General features: G+C 41.2%; 1 protein-coding gene across 3 annotated transcripts in view; it reads left to right on the forward strand.

Annotated features, from left to right (window-relative positions):
* Positions 1-405: 405 nt before the first annotated feature.
* The window catches only part of HTR7 (5-hydroxytryptamine receptor 7), a 94090-nt gene continuing 73198 nt past the window's right edge, over positions 406-21297 (forward strand). For all 3 annotated transcript variants that reach the window (XR_005016788.1, XM_036828318.1, XM_036828317.1), the window contains exon 1: positions 406-1344. Coding sequence is in view for 2 of the 3 variants with exons in the window: in XM_036828318.1 (XP_036684213.1) it covers positions 800-1344 (545 nt within the window). In the remaining variant the exon portion in view is untranslated. The remainder of the gene's footprint in view (positions 1345-21297) is intronic.

Consider the following 21297-nt stretch of genomic DNA (forward strand, 5'->3'; position numbering starts at 1 on the left):
AGAAAGGTTTATTTTAAATTAAGATTAAAAAAAAAAAAAATCCCTCCCCGGGTTCTTCATTTTGCAATGAGTCCGAGCGTCCGCGGGGTCCCTAGTCCTCCCCCCCACCAAACTGTCGTTCACTAGTGAGGAGGTTCGGGTCTGTCGGAGGGAGTGTGAGCCTCCTGCGGAAAGATCCCCGGGCAAAGCGGCTCGGGATCCCGGGAGGCACGTGGAGCACCGCCCCCCGCCCAGTGCCGGGGGGCGCCGGAGAGACGGCGGCCCCTGCGCAGCCGGGAAAACCCGTCCGGGAGCCCGGGGCGCGCGGGCAGCGGCCGGACGCGGCGGCGGCGCTGGCGGCGGGGACGCGGCGCGGTTGCCGCAGGGGAGCGGCGGCGGCGGCGGCGGCGGCGGCGGGCGCGAGGGGCGGGGCGCTCTCCGCAACTTCTGCCGCTGCCTCCCGGGCGCTCTCGGCCGAGCCACTCGGCGGCTGAAGACTGCGAGCGGTGCGAGCGGTGCGGTGCGGCCAGCCGAGCCCGGCCCGCCGGCCCGCGATCCCGCGCGTCTCGGGGGTCCGTCGGGTGCTGGAGGCGCCTCCCGCAGGGAGTCCCCGGCTGGCCGCGCTCCCGCGTCGTCCGCTGCTGTTGGGGGACCGGGACGTGCGGGGCCGCAAGGCCGAGCCGGGGCGCCCCCCAGCGGACTGCACGGGCCCCATGGCTGGGCCGAGCGGAGCGGAACCGACGAGGTGAAGCCCCCGGGCCGGCAGACGGAGCGCGTGGCGGGGGCGCCGGCTCCATGGGCAGCGACGCACAGCGGCACGATGATGGACGTTAACAGCAGCGGCCGCCCGGACCTCTACGGGCACCTCCGCTCTTTCCTCCTGCCAGAGGTGGGACGCGGGCTGCCCGACCTGAGCCCCGACGGCGCCGGCCCGGTCGCGGGCTCCTGGGCGCCGCACCTGCTGCACGGGGTCCCTGAGGTGACGGCCAGCCCCGTGCCCACCTGGGACGCACTCCCGGACAATGCCTCCGGCTGCGGGGAGCAGATCAACTACGGCAGAGCCGAGAAAGTTGTGATCGGCTCCATCCTGACGCTCATCACGCTGCTGACGATCGCCGGCAACTGCCTGGTGGTGATCTCGGTGTGCTTCGTCAAGAAGCTCCGCCAGCCCTCCAACTACCTGATCGTGTCCCTGGCGCTGGCCGACCTCTCGGTGGCCGTGGCGGTCATGCCCTTCGTCAGCGTCACCGACCTTATCGGGGGCAAGTGGATCTTTGGCCACTTCTTCTGCAACGTCTTTATCGCCATGGACGTCATGTGCTGCACGGCCTCGATCATGACCCTGTGCGTGATCAGCATCGACAGGTAAGGGCCGGGCCGCCCCGTCCCGGGGTCCGCCTGGGGATGTGCTGGCAGCTCAGCCCCGCACACTTGCCTTTCCTGGTCGGATAAACCAGACTCCCCTGCGGGAGGAAGGGCTGCGCTTAAAACACCCCCCCCCCCACCCCACACATCAACCCGACACCAACCAAACAACTTCAGTTACAGCGTAGCCTATATACACCTTTAAAAGAAGGGCTCGAAATGTTCTGGTTTACAGTAGTGAGAATTTTAAGACCAAAGTTAAGAGTATTTTAAGCGTTAGCAGTTCCACCAGGGGGTCCCTTGGCTTGGTTTTCAGAAGGGAGGGATTTGATCCTCTCTGAGCCTGACAAACCCTTGCTGTGAGCCTGAAAGAATCAGTTCTTACTTTAAGAAATCAGCAGGAGAAAAGCCACCTTGCTTTCCTGATTGTACGAGCTACTTCTCAGGCCAATAAAAAGACCTAGAATGGTCCCAAAATTGGGGGGTCTACATGTTTTAACGTTGCACCTCTATGATTGCTGATTCTGAGTCACATTCTTTTGGAAGTCTGGTTTTACTGTCTGGCAAGGCTGTCTGTATCCTACAGGCTTACTGGAGCCTTATTCCCTGTCTGAATGGTTGGTTCTAGCATTTCATCATATCCCTTGGGAATCTTCTTTTGAGAACTCCCCCACTGGAGTAATTGAAACAGAGGCTGACCTTCTGTCAGGGATGCTGGGGGGAAAAAATTCCTGTCTTGGATGTCAGATGGGAATAGGAGACCTGCAAGGTTTCTTCAGACTCTAGGATTACAAGATTCTGCAGTGGAGCTAGTCGTTGGTCCTAGAAATATTGTGCAGTTGACAACTTGAAGTACGGTCCTAATGCTCTGGCAACAGAACAACTCTCTGCTTCTCTGGAGACTGAAATAGTAAACCTTAATGTTAACAGCTGGAATTTTGCTAGTGTTTTAAAACCAGCACAGGCTGGTATCCTGTTGTGTTTAATGATACAGAGAAACAGTTGCTTATTTTCTTAGTGGACCTACAGAACCTTTAAATGTGTAGACCTTCCAGCAAAGGAGAGATAATTGATGCCTCCACACTTAAAATGAGAGTGTCTCAGAGGATGGTGTAGCACAAAACTGAGGTTTTCCTCCTTTCCTTCCTGTAAACACTGCTATATTGTGTGTGTGGGTTTTTTTGTTTTGTTTTTTTAATATTTAACATGTTGTGCTGTTTTACTGCTTGGCCAGGGTTTATAGTTACTGAAGGAAGGGGATATTTTCAGGGAAGAAAAATACATTGTATTTGCATTTAGTTAAAGATCTATATTATTTTAAAAAATTGATCCTGCCATTTTGTATATTATGTTAGGAGCTTCTAATAGCAAACAAGGAATTATTTTTAAGAGTAGAGCATGAACTGCATATGTGAGAATATTAGCTCCAAACTTGACAGCTGAAGTTCTGAATGACTGTAGTTAAGCATGACCACAGATATGCATTTACAGTCTGGCTGTGGCAACAGGAACTGGGAGAGTGCACTCAATATACATAGTAAGTATATGCTTGAATTATAAGCGTAAAAATCCGACTGTTCATCCAACAAAAACGGTGCTTCTTGCATGAATGGAGTCCTTTTAAACGGAACTTAGTGTAATAAAACGAATAACAATTTCTGCTGCAAGTAATGCATTTATAAGCTTTTTTCATTTCATAATTGATAAATGATAAACAAACAGCACCGTGTGCTAATTTGTCTCCTAGGATGACCAGGTTTGGGTGGGACCGCGCTGAGATTCCTGTACATGAGCTAAAGGTTTTCTCTGCTCGTGATGCACGTGTGACTTAGCAGCAGCAGGAACGTCTCCAATACAGAGATGAGGTTAATCCTTTCTTTTTTTTTAACATCTTTATTGGAGTATAATTGCTTTACAACGGTGTGTTAGTTTCTGCTGTATCACAGAGTGAAACAGCTATACATATACATATGTCCCCATATCCCCTCCCTCTTGCATCTCCCTCCCACCCTCCCTATTCCACCCCTCTAGGTGGTCACAAAACACCGAGCTGATGTCCCTGTGCTATGCAGCTGCTTCCCACTAGCTATCTGTTTTACATTTGGTAGTGTATATATGTCAATGCCACTCTCTCACTTCATTCCAGTCCCAGCTTACCCTTCCCCCTCCCCGTGTCCTCAAGTCCATCCTCTACGTCTGCGTCTTTATTCCTATCCCGCTCCTAGGTTCTTCAGAACCTTTTTTTTTCTTTAGATTCCATATATGTGTGTTAGCATATGGTATTTATTTTTCTCTTTCTGACTTACTTCACTCTGTATGACAGACTCTAGGTCCATCCACCTTGACAAGAGCTTCTAATTTCTTTGCCAGCTATATCCTTATGATTGTCACAAATTGTGTTAACGTAAGGATAAAGATTCTGTCTCTTAGTTTTTTATGAGAATTGCCCCATTGGTGAATTCTGCTTAACAGTTATTTTAGAAGATGAACATGTCATTTATTTAGATAAAATGAAGAATTTATAGCATCGGAAGACACAGATTGCCTTTCTTCCAAGAACACACAGAACTAAAAATGAGAAAAAGGAAAATGCATTTGTTATCGGTTGATTGATAAGGCGCATTATTTCTATTTTTTCTTCAGTTCCATTGTGGAATATGGCCAACGATATAAAAATGTGCTAAGAAAATATGAAAAAGATTTAATCTTCATTCATTCATTTATCCATTCTCTCTCGGGTACCTAATATGTGTTATGCCATGCTTCGTGCAGCATAAGCAAAGATGAATAATAATATTCTGAGCCCATGCTATGTTACAAGAAGTTGGTTACCTGTTGGGCATTTAACCTGTCTAAAATGGAACCTTTGATTTTTCTTAACCCCTCCCCACCGTGCTGGGATGCTTTTCCAGCCTTTTCCAATGGAATTTCGTACCCTTCTTCTTCACAGGCTTCAACACTCTGATCCCCACCCTTTATAGATAATGACCCATGATCACTGAAAAAGTAGCAGCCATTGGATGGAAACTACTTTGTCTTTCCACCACCAAACGAGTTTTCCTGCTTCTCTACCCTTTTTATTTCCTTCCAGTTAAAAAACAAGAAGACATGGTGTCCCAGCAAAGACCAAACCACCTGCACTTCACATCCTGTTCCCTCTCACATTCTAGAGGACTTGGTTTTTCCCTTGGGTCCTCATCTCTTCTTTGTCTTCAGTGTTGACTCTCAACAGGGTCAAGCTTGATGTTCCATTTTTAAGAACTCCTTCTTTGGCTTCACTCTTCCCTCCAGTTACTGCTCCACTTTACAGTTAAGCTGCTCAAAGAACTGTGACCACAGCCTGACTTTATTTCCTTACTCCTCAGATAGGTGAGTTTGACCCTCACCAGGTCTGCTGTAATACTTTAACTGGCCTTCCTGATTCCACTTCTGTCCAGTCCTCATCCATTGCCTATGAAGAAGCTAGAATGATCTATTTTATTTTTTAAATGGTTTTAAGTGAGATAACATTTCCCTATAGTGAAATGCACAGATATTAAATGTACATTTTGATGAGTTTTGACAAATGTATGTACCCATGTAACCAACACTCCAAATAAGATATAGAATATTCTGTCATCCCGGAAAGTTTCCTTGTGCCCTTTTCAGAGTGATCTTTAAAAAATAGAAATCAAATTATCTTTTATATACAGTTTAAAAACATGCAAAACAGTTCTATATATTGTTTAGGTGAACTTATATAAGGAGTCAAAGTATAAAATAGTGCAGAGGAATGGTGAGCACCAAATTCATGAGAGTAGTTATCTCTGGTGGGGTGGGTGGAGGTGTAATCAGGGAGTAACATACATATCAATGATATCGGTCATGCTTTGTTTCTTAATCTTGATGCTTGATACAGTCTTGTTATCCTGCATATAACTTTCTGTACTTATGAAATATATTTTTAGAACGTTTTTTGGAAATACATATAGAAAAGTGAGCAATCCTAAATGTAGAGCTTGATGCATTTCCACGAAGTGAACCCATGGAGGTAATCTGCAGCTAGATCAAGAAATTGAACATCACCTACCTCCCAGAGGTCCTCTCTTGCTCTTCTCCAGTTTCTAATACTCCCAAAGATAACCATTGTCCTGACTGTTAGCATCATAGATTAGTTTTTCTTGGACAAAACCTCATAAAATGGCATCATATAGTGTGTACTCTTACATCTGGCATCTTTTGCTCAATAATAATGTCTGCTGTGCAATTCATCCATAGTTTTTAGCCTGTCAGTGTTTTATTCATTTTTTTTGCTGATTAGTATTCCATTTAATTTGCTTATCAGTTCACCTGTAGATGGACATTTGCATTGTTTCCATTTTCTATATATCACTAACAGTGCTTCTATAAATATTTATTTATAAGTCATCCTGTGTACATATTGTCATTCCTTTTGGGTAAATATAACACTGGATAATAAGGTACCTTATTGTATTTTAATTCTATATACCCCCCTCACATCTTTTATGTTATTGTCATGCATTTTAATCTACCTATTTTAAAAACCTATTAGATATTATCTTTATTGTTATTTTAAGCAATCAGTATTCATTCTTATTTACCCACATGTTTACCTTTTCCATTGCTCTTTATTTTTTCCTATATTATCATGCCTTCATCTGGGATCATTTTCTTATGCCCGTTAGACTTTCATTAGCATTTTTTAAAGTGAGGGTTTGCTGGTGACAGATCCTCTCAGTTTTTACTTATCTAAAAATGTCTTAATTTTACTATCATTTTGAATAATATTTTCTCTAAGTATGGAATTCTATGTTTGAGTTTTTGTTCAGCACTTTAAAACATTATTCCATTGTCTTCAGGCTTCCATTATTTCTGTTGAAACATTAGTCATTTACCAACAGTATTATTACTTCTTTGAAGATAATGTATCTTTTTTCCTCTGGCTGCTTTCAGGATTTTCTTTTCGTCTTTAGTTTTTATGCATTTTTCTGTGATGTCCCTAGGTTTGGCATTATTGGCTATTTTCTGTTGTTTATTTGCTGTCAACCCTGCTGAGGTTCTTAGTAACTTTGTATTTGTGTATTGATGTCTCTAATCAGTTTGCTAGTATCTCTTTAAATACTTTTACTGTCCTATTCTTTCTTCTTCTACGTTTTCAAAGTTACATAATTTAGATTGTTTTACTTTATCACACATGTATCTTACACTCTTTTCTTTCTTTTCCATTTTATATTTTTCTCTGTTCTTCAGCTTTGAAGAATTTTGACCTACCTTCCAATTTATTAATCATCTCTTCCACTCTGTTTAATATGTTGTTTGGTCTTATCTATTGAGTTCTTAATTTTAGAGTACTAGAAATTATATTTGATCTTTATTTTTTATTTTTTTGCATTTGATCCTTTTTATTGATTCTAACTCTCTGGTGAAATTCTTTGCCTTTTCACTGAATTTCTCCAACTTGTTATTATACTTCTGAGCATATTAATCATAGTTAGACTCTTTTTCTACCAACTCTAATATCTGAATCACTTGTGGTGTCTTTGTGTGTGGTCTCTCCCCCCTGACCCAACCCTCAGCTCTGGGTTTTGGCTTTGTGTCTTTGCATGCTTAATAAACTTTAATTGTATACTCAACATTTTGTATGAAAAACTGTGGATGTTGTATATGATATTATTCTACTCCAGAGAAAATAGCTTCTAGGCAGGCATATTGGGGAACTGATTATTGTAGTCCAGTTAGGGACTTAGCTGACTGTAGGCTTTATTTTAGTTTTGATAAAGCTGTGTCTGCCACTGGCCAATGCCTCTTTCTAGGGTGTAGCTTTCTTGGAACTTCAGCTAAGAGCATAGGGGGTTCTCAATGACTTCTCCCCCTGGCTAGTTCAGAACTCTGTTTTTTTCTCTCCTTAGCAGTGTAAGATTATCACAACTCTCACTGAAATTTTTTTGGGGAGCTTTCTCCTTGGCTTCTTAGCCTCCTGCCCTGCACAGCTTCAGAATTCAGCAGATTCTGAGAGGAATACCAGCTAAGTGTTGGGCATAGTTTTCTGTTCCTTCCTTCTTATTTGGATCTTGGCATCTCAGGTCTCTAATTTTTGTTTTTCTTTCCTCAAGAGACTACCAAAATTTCTTCTGGTATTTTTGCCTCTTAATAGCATTTCTGTTGAGGCTCTTTGCCTGGATCCTCAGCTCCTTACCCCTCACCTAGTTTAGGCAAATGTCCCAAGGGAAAGAGTGGCCGCAGAATTTTGGCTCATCTCTTTGTGGTTCTCTCATTTCTAGGATTTTGTCCCCTCAACTCCTGGTTTTCTCAAAAACTCTGTTATGCCTTTAAGCAGGGGTGTGTGTGTGTGTGTGTGTGTGTGTATGTATTTGTGCTTTATCCAGCTTTTCTAGTTGTTTTCAGCAGAAGCATTAGTCTGAAGCATTAAGCAACCCCATCATAGGTAGAAGTGGATGTGTGCCTGAAAGATTTTAAATGTATGCAGATATAGAAATATAATGATGTAAATTTTGTGCTTAAAACCCTTCATTGGCTTTTCATTTCACTAGGAATACAATTCAAAGTCTTTGGCACACCTACAAGGTCCCTGATTTGTTCCTCCCTTACTTCCCAACAACATTTTGTACTGTGTTTCACCTTGCTCTCCATAGTATAGTCATACTGACCTTTTTCAGTTTCTCCAGCATGCCAAATTCTTCCTACATCAGGCCTATTCCATGCGAACCCACCAACTAATATATTTGTAATACTATGATTTCATGTCTGGAGTTCTGTTCCCTAATACATGTTTTTTGATCCCAACTTGGATAGCTTAAAAGTGTTTAACCCTCTAAGATGGCAACAGTTAAAATGTCTGAAAAATACCAAATATTGGCAAGGATGTAGAGCAGAGGGAACTTTCGTATGTTACTAGTGGGACTGTGAACTGGTGAACTACTTTGCAAATAATTTGCCGTTATCATGGAGTGTTGATGATACATACACCCTATGATTCTGGGATTCTGTTATTTTACCACTAGGTATATGTCAGAGAGACTCTTGTCACCAAAAGTCTTGTACAAGAATATTTATAATATCCACAAATTTGAAACTCCCAAACGTGAAATAATATATAAGTGTATCCGTAGTAGAATGGATAAATCAGTTGTGGAACATTCACAGAATAGAATACTGTTGAGTAGTGGTTATCAAACTTGAGCATGCATCAGAACTATCTGGAGGACTTATTAAAACACAGATTACTGGGCCCCATTCCAAGAGTTTCTGGTTCAGTAAGTCTGGGGTGGAGCCCAATTATCTGCATATTTGCATTTAAACAAATTCCCCAATCATTCTGATGCTCCTGGTTTTGGGACCTTACTTAGAAAACTGTTGCTATACAGCAGTGAAAATTGTTGTAGTAAAATGAATCTCACAAAGTAATTTAAACAATTTTTTATTATAAAAGTTTTGAAACTTATTTAAGAGTCAAGAGTATAGTATAAAGAGCCTAATCCATCCATCGCCTAGCTTCAACAGTGATGAATTTATGACCACCGTATTCAAAGTATACTTTGCAACTCCTCCATCCTCACAGTATTTTAACTCAGATGTCAGACATCATGTAGTTTCACCCATAAATTCTTTGGGGCCACAAACATAATGCTGAGCAGAAGAAGTGGAGTCCAGAAGAACACATGATTCCATTCATATAAAAATGAAAGAAACAGCATTGTTTAGAGGCATACATAAGTGTAACTATCGTAAAGAAAAGGAAGGAAGTATACATCACGAGAACAAGGATAGTAGCTAGTTACTTCTAGGTGGGAAGGAGGGGTGTTGTGATCAGAGAGGTGTGCTTTTGAGGTGGTGTAATGTTTTATCTCTTGCTTGTAGAGATAGTTACATGAGGGTTCACTTTAAAAATTACTATTAAAATATTCATGTATATTTTAGGCACTTTCCTACATATGTATTTTGTTTTACATTAAAGGGACAGAAGTACTTACTTGATGACATCTTGTGAGGTGTATATGGATTTACATCAGATGTATGGTTAATCTGAGCAGATACAGTTATTGTTTTAATGCTATCAGCATCCATTAGTTTTTAGCCTCATGTTTGCGGGCAGGGGTCGTTTTTGGGTTGTCCACAGTTACAGGAACTCCTCTGGCTAATTTGCAAGAGCCATAATCTTTAGTTCTGGCTGGTGTCTGGCTGAAGCCTTGCTTCCTCGCCAGGTACTATGACTCATTTGCTTCGATGATCTGAGTTCTGCTCTTGGCTTTAATTCTGCTGTGATCAGCAGTGCAGGGTGCATTCTGGTTTCCCTGGATCCCCTTTCTCTTTGAAGGAAGTCATTCTTGCTCATCTCTGAAATTAATTTTCAGCTTGTATATACACTTTAAGAGTTGATAGAATCCTCTTCTTTTTGTCTTTTTCTCCATCTTGTCGCCTGGCCTTCATCTTGGTCAAGACAGACAACCAGAGCCACACTTGAGAAGGAGGAGCAGTGCCCTGGGAGGGTAGCCAGGATTCTGGAGGATTGCGGCCTCCACAGGATTGCGGGACTCTGACTTCTTACTGACAGATGAACAGATGCCATCATGTTGTCTGTCATAACTGCTAAACCTAAGTGCCAGTTTCTTATCTTATGTGCTTATCCTTCACACCATTGTCCATATACACTTCCTAAAACATCATTGTGAGGTGTCACTGTGTCATTCTCCTTTAGAAATAACAACTACCATTTTTGAGGGTCTTTTGTGCTACATAAGTTTCTAGAGATTCACATAATATCTCATTTAATCTTCACAACACCTTTGTAAGGGTATTTATTGAGGCCTGTGCTGTCATTGAGGTCGGCTGGCCAAAGGTATAGGAGACAGAGTGTGAACATTTTAAATCCCATTCTGTAGATGAGGAAGCTGAGGAAGCACACACACTGCATGTGGCAGGAACACCATCTGAATCAAAAGCCCATATGTGTTCCTCTACATCATTGTAGCCATTGTCTGCTATATAAAGAGAACATTGTTAAGATAGCATTCAAGGCCTCTTGTGACTTGACCCCAGCCTCCTTTATAGCCTCAGTCTGACTAATCCCATCATAGGCGTCCTCCCTTTTAACAAGATGTCAGAACAGAACTCATGTTCTTACCCCCCCAAACTTGTTCCTCTTCCAAGGTTCCCATCCCAATAAATGGCATCAGGTTGCACCCATTTGCTTTGCTAGACATTTAGGTATCGCTTTTGAAACTTTCCACCCAGCCCCCCACTGTCACCAGTGCCTGACCAAGCCCTGCTCACTGTCCCTTCACTTTTCTTCTCCCCGGTCCCAGCGCCAGAAACTCAAGCCAAGCCTCTGCCATCTTTCACTTGGACCACGCGAAGTAGCCTCCCAGGGCTTTCCGTGTATCTACACTTGCTGCACATTAACGCAGAGTGCGTAACCTGAGCTGCACATTAGAATCACCTGGGCAATGCTTGGAGCCCATCTCTAGAGATCCTGATGTAATTGGTCTGGGTGGGCCTTGGCATCAGTATCTTTGAAAATATCCCCCAGGTGATTCCAATGTGTATTCAGCCAGAGGGAGAAGCCCTGAGTTAGCGTGATCTTGTAAAAATGCAAATGCGATTTTATCCATGGTTCCCAAAGTTACTTGCACATTAGTATCACCTAGGAATCTTCAAAAAATTCCAAAGCCCATACCCAGGCCGTACACAAACCCAACTGATGCACAGTCTCCAGGGGTGAGACTCATGCATTATATTCTGGAAGCTCCCTAGGTTAACCCAATGTGCAGACAGGTCTGGGCACTGCTGAATTATGCTGTTCTCCTCTTCAGACTCTTTAATGGGTTAATGAGTTCCCCTGCTCTTGGGATAAGGTCCTAAAATTTTAATATGATTTAAAAGATTTTATAATCTGACTTCTGCCTATCTCACTAGATCAGGGGTTGGCAATTTTTTTCCATAAAGAGCTAGATAGTAAATATTTTAGGCTTGTGTGCCATATAGTCTCTGTCGCAGCTACCCAACTCTGCCACTGTAGTGTGAAAGCAGCTATAGACAATATGTAAATGTACGGGCATGGCTGTGTTCCAGTAAAACTTTATTTATGGCTACTGTAATTTGAATTTCATAAGATTTTCACAATGTTATTAAATATTAGTCTTTTTAATTTTTTTCAACTATTTAAAAATATGAAAACATTCTTAGCTGGTGTGTGTGGGGAGGCTATACAAAACCAGGAAGGGACCAGATTTAACCCTGCTGGAGTTTGCCGACTTCTGCCAAAGATTCCGTTCAAGTCAATTCAGTTCTCTAACTATCGTGTAGATCATCTCTCTTCCTCCCCTGCCCCTCTTCCCACCCCCCCACCCCCATATTCTGGCAACTCTGAGCTTCTTTCCATTCCTTGACATTTTGCAATTCAGGGACTTTACAAGTCTTTTTATTGCCTACTCCCCACCCCACCCCCCTGACACACTTATGTGCCTCTTGGGCTGGTTAATTCTTATCACTCTTCAGACAGGTCCTTGACTAGATGTTACTGCCTCATGGAAGCATTCCGAGAATCCCCAGATGATCTTAGACAGTCGTATAACTCCCTGCATTTTTTCTTTCTTGCGCTCACCTCTGTTTGTAATTACCGGTTTGTGAAATTAACTGTAATGGATTCATGATTTGTGGGGTCATCCATACAGCAAGCATGGTAGGACCAGGGTCTCTCTTGTTCGAGACTGAATCCCCAGCCCCCAGCCTAGTACTTGGCACATAGTAGGTGTTCAGTTAATCCGTGTGGATTGACTGAGGAAGGAAGAGAGGGAAGGTGGGTGCCTCTGATTCCCAAATGTCTGGCCTTGCCTTCTTATTCTCCACTTTCTTATGAAATATTCTTCTTGGTGAAGTTTTTTTGGGAAGCCAAATTAGAGTCAAGAGATTGTATAATGAAACAGAAGCAGCGTGGAGGCAGTGGGACAGTCCCAAGGGGTCATCCCATCAAGGCATAGTAGGCTGGTGAGCCACTTTCTGCTCTCCACGTGTGTGCGGAACACTGACATAAACAAGGCCCTAGTGATGCAAAAGATTTAGCAGCTTAGAACCAGGAGTCAGCTCTTTATTATTATCATTGCTGTGCCATGAAACAGGGTGAAAAGGCAGGCAAAATTAAGCAAAAATCCCAGATCCTTTTCGTTTCAATGAACAAAACATATTTCGACCAAGCTCATGCATCCCAGAAGGAAAGCCATAGGTGTCAGGCATGAAGGAGATACCCAAATAGGGAAGCACAGTAACTGACAGTCGCAATATCATTTATTGAGCACGTACTATGTGCCGGGCCCAGTGCCACGGGATTTATGTGATGCATCTCATTTCATCCCCATGACCACTCTGTGGTTACTCTCATCCCTGCTACCCCTGCAGGATGAGGAAAGGGAGGCTGAGAGAGGTTAAGTAATTTGCCTAAGAGCACACAGGAGGAAAGCAGTGAATCTTGCTTGGCTGAGGGAAGGTCTGACTCCAGCTCAGAGGGGTGTTGGCTTTGTGAACATCATCTCTGAACCATGTCAAGTGATAAGTGTTTTCTCCTGCTGTTCAGACAGGACAGTGATGATGTTAATAGCAATTATTATTATATTCGTATCAGTCCGAAGTCTCTTATCTAATATCCTTGGGGCCAGATGTGTTTTGGCACATTTTCCTCTAGTGTTGATCCACGGTATCTCCCACTCCAGTCCATCTGTTAGCTTTGGGGTTATGGTTAACGTGAGGTCACTATGGACTATTAAGATCCACATCTTCATAGTTTTAAGTTAGATGAGCAGGAGGCCCTAACAAAGAGGCCAAGTGTGTATACGTGTGTGTGTGTGTGTGTGTGTGTGTGTGAGAGAGAGAGAGAGAGAGAGAGAAGAGGGATGGAGAGAGGGTTAGGTAGGTTGTGGGGATATGGATGGAGAGAGAGAGAAAGAGAGGGAGGGGAGGTGAGAGGGAGAGAGAGGATACATGGGTGAGCAATCTAGAGGAGATGGTGGGGGTGAGATTTATTTACTAAGCAAACCCTTGTTGTTTGTCTACTGGGTATTGAAGTACTGTGGGGATACAAAGCTGAATAAAGACACAGGCTCGTCCTCAAGAGGTTATCTAGTTGAGCATAAATTAAGATTATTTTATTCACGTACCAGAAAATTTGCACCTTTAAAAAGTTAGGTTGTACATATTGCTTTGCAGTCAATCCCTGTGCGATATGACCTTTCTTGAAAGAGTTTATGAGTCATTTAGCTTCTGGTTGCAAACAATTGGCTAGTTTGAGCACTTCCATCAATAAAACCCCCAGTACTCTATGGTCTGTTTTTGAACAGCCTTTCTGTGCCTGGAGAATTCTTGTTAAGGATTGCTGCAAAACGAGGACTGCTAGGTCAGAACTAAGTGCTCATGCTTCTGATGTGCCTGTTGAAGTACAGGATGCCAGCCTCTGGGGGCTGAGCAGCTGTGGGCCTTTGGGGAAACATCTCCAGTGAACCTATTTGGGAGCTTTATTTTTGCCCATTTAGCCGGTTTGTATTCTCACTTTCATCCTGGCCTCTGTTCTGATTCAAATTCTGTATTTCTGGGCATTCTGATAATATTTCCGAATCTTTCAAAGAGAGGCAGCTGGATAGCTTTCTTCCTTCCAAATGGTTCTTTCATCTGGAACATCAGGCAGAACCGTCCACCTAAAGGGGGCTATCAATATTTATAGTCTATCATGGGGAGACTTAAATGACATGCTTCAATCCATCTATAATCAATCCAGCCCAGCTGCCTGAATATTTCAGAATTTTATTTTGGGAGATGTATGTTCTATACGTTTGGTTTGAAAAAGTCTCTGATATTCACAAGAGAAGTCTTTGCAGATTCTCCCGTTTAATAAATAGATTGCCTCACGGTTTTATACTTGATAGTTTTCTGAATACTGCCAGGCTCCTACCACTCTGGCTTCCTTTATGGGTCACAAAGGTGATAGTCCTTTGTTAGCAATTTCTTTTTTTTTTTTTTTTTTGTATTTTATTTTATTTATTTTTTTATACAGCAGGTTCTTATTAGTTATCCATTTTACACATATTAGTGTATATATGTCAATCCCAATCTCCCAATTCATCACAACACCCTTCCCCTGCTGCTTGCCCCGCTTGGTGTCCATACGTTTGTTCTCTACATCTGTGTCTCTATTTCTGCCCTGCAAACAAGTTCATCTGTACCATTTTTCTAAGTTCCACATATATGCGTTAATATATGATATTTGTTTTTCTCTTTCTGACTCACTTCACTCTGTATGACAGTCTGTAGATTCATCCACATCTCTACAAATAACCCAATTTCGTTCCTTTTTATGGCTGAGTAATATTCCATTGTATATATGTACCACATCTTCTTTATCCATTCGTCTGTTGATGGGCATTTAGGTTGCTTCCATGACCTGGCTATTGTAAATAGTGCTGCAATGAACATTGGAGTGCATGTGTCTTTTTGAATTATGGTTTTCTTTGGGTATATGCCCAGTAGGGGGATTGCTGGGTCATAAGGTAATTCTATTTTTAGTTTTTTAAGGAACCTCCATACTGTTCTCCATAGTGGCTGTATCGGTTTACATTCCCACCAACAGTGCAAGAGGGTTCCCTTTTCTCCACACCCTCACCAACATTTGTTGTTTGTAGATTTTCTGATGATGCCCATTCTAACAGGTGTGAGGTGATACCTCATTGTAGTTTTGATTTGCATTTCTCTAATAATTAGTGATGTTGAGCAGCTTTTCATGTGCTTCTTGGCCATCTGTATGTCTTCTTTGGAGAAATGTCTATTTAGGTCTTCTGCCCAGTTTTGGATTGGGTTGTTTGTTTTCTTAATATTGAGCTGCATGAGCTGTTTATATATTTTGGAGATTAATCCTTTGTCCGTTGGTTCGTTTGCAAATATTTTCTCCCATTCTGAGGGTTGTCTTTTCGTCTTGTTTGTAGTTTCCTTTGCTTTGCAAAAGTTTTAGGTTTCATTAGATCCCATTTGTTTATTTTTGTTTTTATTTCCATTACTCTAGGAGGTGGATCAAAAAGATCTTGCTGTGATTTATGTCAAAGAGTGTTCTTCCTATGTTTTCCTCTAAGAATTTATAGTGTCCGGTCTTACATTTAGGTCTCTAATCCATTTTGAGTTTATTTTTGTGTATGGTGTTAGGGAGTGTTCTAATTTCATTCTTTTACATGTAGCTGTCCAGTTTTCCCAGCACCACTTATTGAAGAGACTGTCTTTTCCCCATTGTATATCCTTGCCTCCTTTGTCATAGATTAGTTGACCATAGGTGCGTGGGTTTATCTCTGGGCTTTCTATCCTCTTCCATTGATCTATATTTCTGTTTTTGTGTCAGTACCATATTGTTTTGATTACTGTAGCTTTGTAGTATAGTCGGAAGTCAGGGAGTCTGATTACTCCAGCTCCATTTTTTTTCCTCAAGACTGCTTTCTCTATTCAGGGTCTTCTGTGTCTCCATACAAATTTTAAGATTTTTTTCTTCTAGTTCCATAAAAAATGCCATTGGTAATTTGATAGGGATTGCATTGAATCTGTAGATTGCTTTGGTTAGTATAGCCATTTTCACAATATTGATTCTTCCAATCCAAGAACATGGTATATCTCTCCATCTGTTTGTATCATCTTTAATTTCTTTCATTAGTGTCTTATAGTTTTCTGCATACAGGTCTTTTGTCTCCATAGGTAGGTTTATTCCTAGGTATTTTATTCTTTTTGTTGCAATGGTGAATGGGACTATTTCCTTCATTTCTCTTTCTGATCTTTCATTGTTAGTGTATAGGAATGCAAGATATTTCTGTGCATTAATTTTGTATCCTGGAACTTTACCAAATTCATTGATTCACTCTAGTAGTTTTCTGGTGGCGTCTTTAGGATTCTCTATGTATAGTATCATGTCATCTGCAAACAGTGACAGTTTTACTGTCTTTTCCAATCTGGATTCCTTTTATTTCTTTTTCTTCTCTGATTGCCATGGCTAGGACTTCCAAAACTATGTTGAATAACAGTGGTGAGAATGGACATCCTTGTCTTGTTCCTGATCTTAGAGGAAATGCTTTAGGTTTTTCACCATTGAGTATGATGTTTGCTTTGGGTTTCTCGTATATGGCCTTTATTATGTTGAGATAAGTTCCCTCTATGCCCACTTTCTGGAGAGTTTTTATCATAAGTTGGTGTTGAATTTTGTCAAAAGCTTTTTCTGCATCTATTGAGATGATCATATGGTTTTTATTCTTCAATCTGTTAATATGGTGTATCACATTGATTGATTTGCGTATATTGAAGAATCCTTGTATCCCTGGGATAAATCCCACCTGATCATGGTGTATGATCCTTTTAATGTGTTGTTGGATTCTGTTTGCTAGTATTTTGTTGAGGATTTTTGCATCTATATTCATCAGTGATATTGGTCTGTAATTTTCTTTTTTTGGAGTATCTTTATCTGGTTTTGGTATCAGGGTGATGGTGGCTTCATAGAATGAGTTTGGGAGTGTTCCTTCCTCTGCCTTTTTTTGGAAGAGTTTGAGAAGGATGGGTGTTAGCTCTTCTCTGTTTGATAGAATTCACCTGTGAAGCCATCTGGTCCTGGACTTTTGTTTGTTGGAACAGTTTTAATCACAGTTTCAATTTCAGTGCTTGTGATTGGTCTGTTCATATTTTCTGTTTCTTCCTGGTTCAGTCTTGGAAGGTTATACCTTTCTAAGAATTTGTGCATTTTTTCCAGGTTGTCCATCTTATTGCCATAGAGTTGCTTGTAGTAGTCTCTTAGGATGCTTTGTATTTCTGTGGTATCTGTTGTAACTTCCCCTTTTTCATTTCTGATTTTATTGGTTTGAGTCTTCTCCCTCTTTTCTTGATGAGTCTGGCTAATGCTTTATCCATTTTGTTTATCTTCTCAAAGAACCAGCTTTTAGTTTTATTGATCTTTGCCATTGCTTTCTTTGTTTCTATTCATTTATTTCTGCTCTGATCTTTATGATTTCTTTCCTTCTGCTAACTTTGGGTTTTGTTTGTTCTTCTTTCTCTAGTTCCTTTAGGTGTAAGGTTAGATTGTTTATTTGAGATTTTTCTTGTTTCTTGAGGTAGGCTTGTATTGCTGTAAAATTCCCTCTTAGAACTGCTTTTGCTGCATCCCATACGTTTTGGATCATTGTGTTTTCATTGTCATTTGTCTCTAGGTATTTTTTGATTTCCTCTTTGATTTCTTCAGTGATCTCTTGGTTATTTAGTAACATATTGTTTAGCCTCCATGTGTTTGTGTTTTTTTACATTTTTTCCCCTGTAATTGATTTCTAATCTCATAGCTTTGGGGTTAGAAAATATGCTTGATATGATTTCAATTTTCTTAAATTTACTGAGGCTTTATTTGTGACCCAAGATGTCATCTATCCTGGAGAACATTCTGTGCGCACTTGAGAAGAAAGTGTAATCTGTTGTTTTTGGATGGAATGCCCTATAAATATCAACTAAATCTGTCTGGTCTGTTGTGTCATTTTTTTTTTTAAATTAATTAATTAATTAATTTATGGCTGTGTTGGGTCTTCGTTTCTGCACGAGGGCTTTCTCCAGTTGTGGCAAGTGGGGGCCACTCTTCATCGCAGTGCGCGGGCCTCTCACTATCGCGGCCTCCCTTGCTGCGGAGCACAGGCTCCAGACGCGCAGGCTCAGCAATTGTGGCTCACGGGCCCAGCTGCTCCATGGCATGTGGGATCTTCCGGGACCAGGGCTTGAACCCGTGTCCCCTGCATTGGCAGGCGGACTCTCAACCACTGCGCCACCAGGGAAGCCCTGTTGTGTCATTTAAAGCTTGTGTTTCCTCATTAATTTTCTGTTTGGATGATCTGTCCATTGGTGTAAGTGAGGTGTTAAAGTCCCCCACTATTATTGTGTTACTGTTGATTTCCTCTTTCATAGCTGTTAGCAGTTGCCTTATGTATTGAGGTGCTCCTATGTTGGGTGCATATATATTTATAATGTTTATGTCTTCTTCTTGGATCAATCCCTTGATCATTATGTAGTGTCCTTCCTTGTCTCTTGTAACATTCTTTATTTTAAAGTCTATTTTATCTGATATGAGTATTGCTACTCCAGCTTTCTTTTGATTTTCATTTGCATGGAATGTCTTTTTCCATCCCCTCACTTTCAGTCTGTATGTGTCCCTCGGCCTGAAGTGTGTCTCTTGTAGACAGCATATATATGGGTCTTGTTTTTGTATACATTCAGCGAGCCTGTGTCTTTTGGTTGGAGCATTTAATCAATCACGTTTAAGGTAATTATTGATATGTATGCTCCTATTACCATTTTCTTAATTGTTTTGGGTTTGTTTTTGTAGGTCCTTTTCTTCTCTTGTGTTTCCCACTTAGAGAAGTTCCTTTGGCATTTGTTGTAGAGCTGGTTTGGTGGTGCTGAATTCTCTTAGCTTCTACTTGTCTGTAAAGCTTTTGAGTTCTCCATCGAATCTGAATGAGATCTTTGCCAGGTAGAGTAATCTTGGTTGTAGGTTCTTCCCTTTCATCACTTTAAATATGTCATGCCACTCCCTGCTGGCTTGTAGAATTTCTGCTGAGAAATCAGCTGTTAACCTTATGGGAGTTCCCTTGTATGTTATTTGTCATTTTTCCTTTGCTGCTTTCAATAATTTTTCTTTGTCTTTAATTTTTGCCAATGTGATTACTGTGTGTCTTGGCATGTTTCTCCTTGGGTTTATCCTGTATGGGACTCTCTGCACTTCCTGGACTTGGGTGGCTGTTTCCTTTCCCATGTTAGGGAAGTTTTTGACTATAATCTCTTCAAATATTTTCTCGGGTCCTTTCTCTCTCTCTTCTCCTCCTGGGACCCCTATAATGCGAATGTTGGTGCATTTAATGTTGTCCCAGAGGTCTCTTAGGCTGTCCTCATTTCTTTTCATTCTTTTTTTCTTTATTCTGTTCCACAGCAGTGAATTCCACCATTCTGTCCTCCAGGTCACTTATCCATTCTTCTGCCTCAGTTATTCTGCTGTTGCTTCCTTCTAGTGTATTTTTCATTTCGGTTATTGTATTGTTCATCTCTGTTTGTTTGTTCTTTAATTCTTCTAGGTCTTTCATTTCTTGCATCTGCTCGATGTTTGCTTCCATTCTTTTTGCGAGGTCCTGGATCATCTTTACTATCATTATTCTGAATTCTTTTTCTGGAAGGTTGCCTATCTCCACTTCATTTAGTTGTTTTTCTGGGGTTTTACCTTGCTCCTTCATCTGGTACATAGCCCTCTGCCTTTTCATCTAGTCTATCTTCCTGTGAATGTTAGCAATTTCTTGACATAGAAAATTTGCCTTTTCTTTTTATGGGAGTCCTAGAGGGTTCATCTATTCACATCTTCAGTATTTATTGATTACTTAATCTTCATTGGTTACTCTTTTATATCCTCAACAAAAGCAAATAAGGCCTCTGCTGTCTTGAATCTTACATTCTAGTAAGAATAAATAGGCAAGAAACAGATAAACTAAACACACACACACACACACACACACACACTGATTCATTAGTAATAAGTGCCACATGGAGAATTAAAAAAGAGTGATATGTTAGAGTGGTTGGTCATGGAAGGCCTGTCTGAGGAGGTGACATATACATCGTGATGTAAATAACACAATGGAGCTGGCTATGTGAAGATCAGGAGGAAGAACATTCCAGGCAAAGGCAGCAGCTGGTGCAAAGGCCCTGGGCCAGTGTGATTGGGGTAGAGAGATCAAAGGGAAGCCCAGAAGGAGATGAGAGTAGAGCAGTGGTCACAACTCATATTAGGATTTGGGACAGGTAAAGAGATTGGATTTTATTCTAAATGCAGTGGAGGCCTTGGAGAGTTTGAAGTCTCAGGTGACATGATCTGATTTGTACTCTTAATAGTTCCTTGTGGTTACTTTGTAGAGAATGAAATGGAGAGGAGTGTGAGTGAAAGCTGGGAGACCAATGGGAAGGCTTCTGTCGTTGTTAAGATAAAAGATGATTGAGAGGAATGAAGATGGAGAAAAGTGGAGGGGTTCAAGATATGTCTGGGAGGCACACTGGCAGGACTAACTGATGGATTGGATGTGGTGGGCGAGGGACAGAGAAGAAAAAAGGATGACTATGTGCTTTGGGCTCAAGCAACTCAGTTGATGGTTATGCTGTTGATCAAATAAGAGAGTAGCAGAACTGGTGGTGAAAATCAAGAGTTCTATCCTGGTTTTTTTTTTTTTTATCTTGGTTTTTAAAAAAAATTTATTTTATTGATATATAGTTGATTTACAATGTCATATTAATTTCCGCTGTACAGCAAAATAATTCACTTATACATATATAATACATACATACACACACACACACACATACACACACATTCTTTTCCATATTCTTTTCCATTATGGTTTATCACAGGATATTGAATATAGTTCTCTGTGCTATACAGTGGAACTTTGTCGTTTATCCATTCTATATATAATAGTTTGTATCTGCTAACCCCAAACTCTCAATCCTTCCCTCCCCCCACCCTTGGCAACCACAAGTCTGTTCTCTATGTCTGTTTTGTAGATAAGTTCATTTGTGTCATATTTTAGATTCCACCTATAAGTGATATCATTTGGTATTTGTCTTTCTCTTTCTGACTTCACTTAGTATGCTAATCTCTAGGTCCAGCCATGTTGCTGCATATGGCATTATTTCATTCTTTTTTATGGCTGAGCACTGCATTCCATTGTATATATGTACCACATCTTCTTTATCCATTCATCTGTTGGTGGACATTTAGGTTGCTTCCATGTCTTGGCTATTGTGAATAGTGCTGCTGTGGACATAGGGGTGCATGTATCTTTTTGAATTATAATTTTGTCTGGATATATGCCCAGGAGTGGGATTGCTGGATCATGTGGCAACTCTATTTTTAGTTTT

The sequence above is a fragment of the Balaenoptera musculus genome, chromosome 16 (genome assembly GCF_009873245.2).
Source record: "Balaenoptera musculus isolate JJ_BM4_2016_0621 chromosome 16, mBalMus1.pri.v3, whole genome shotgun sequence".
Lineage (NCBI taxonomy): Eukaryota > Metazoa > Chordata > Mammalia > Artiodactyla > Balaenopteridae > Balaenoptera > Balaenoptera musculus.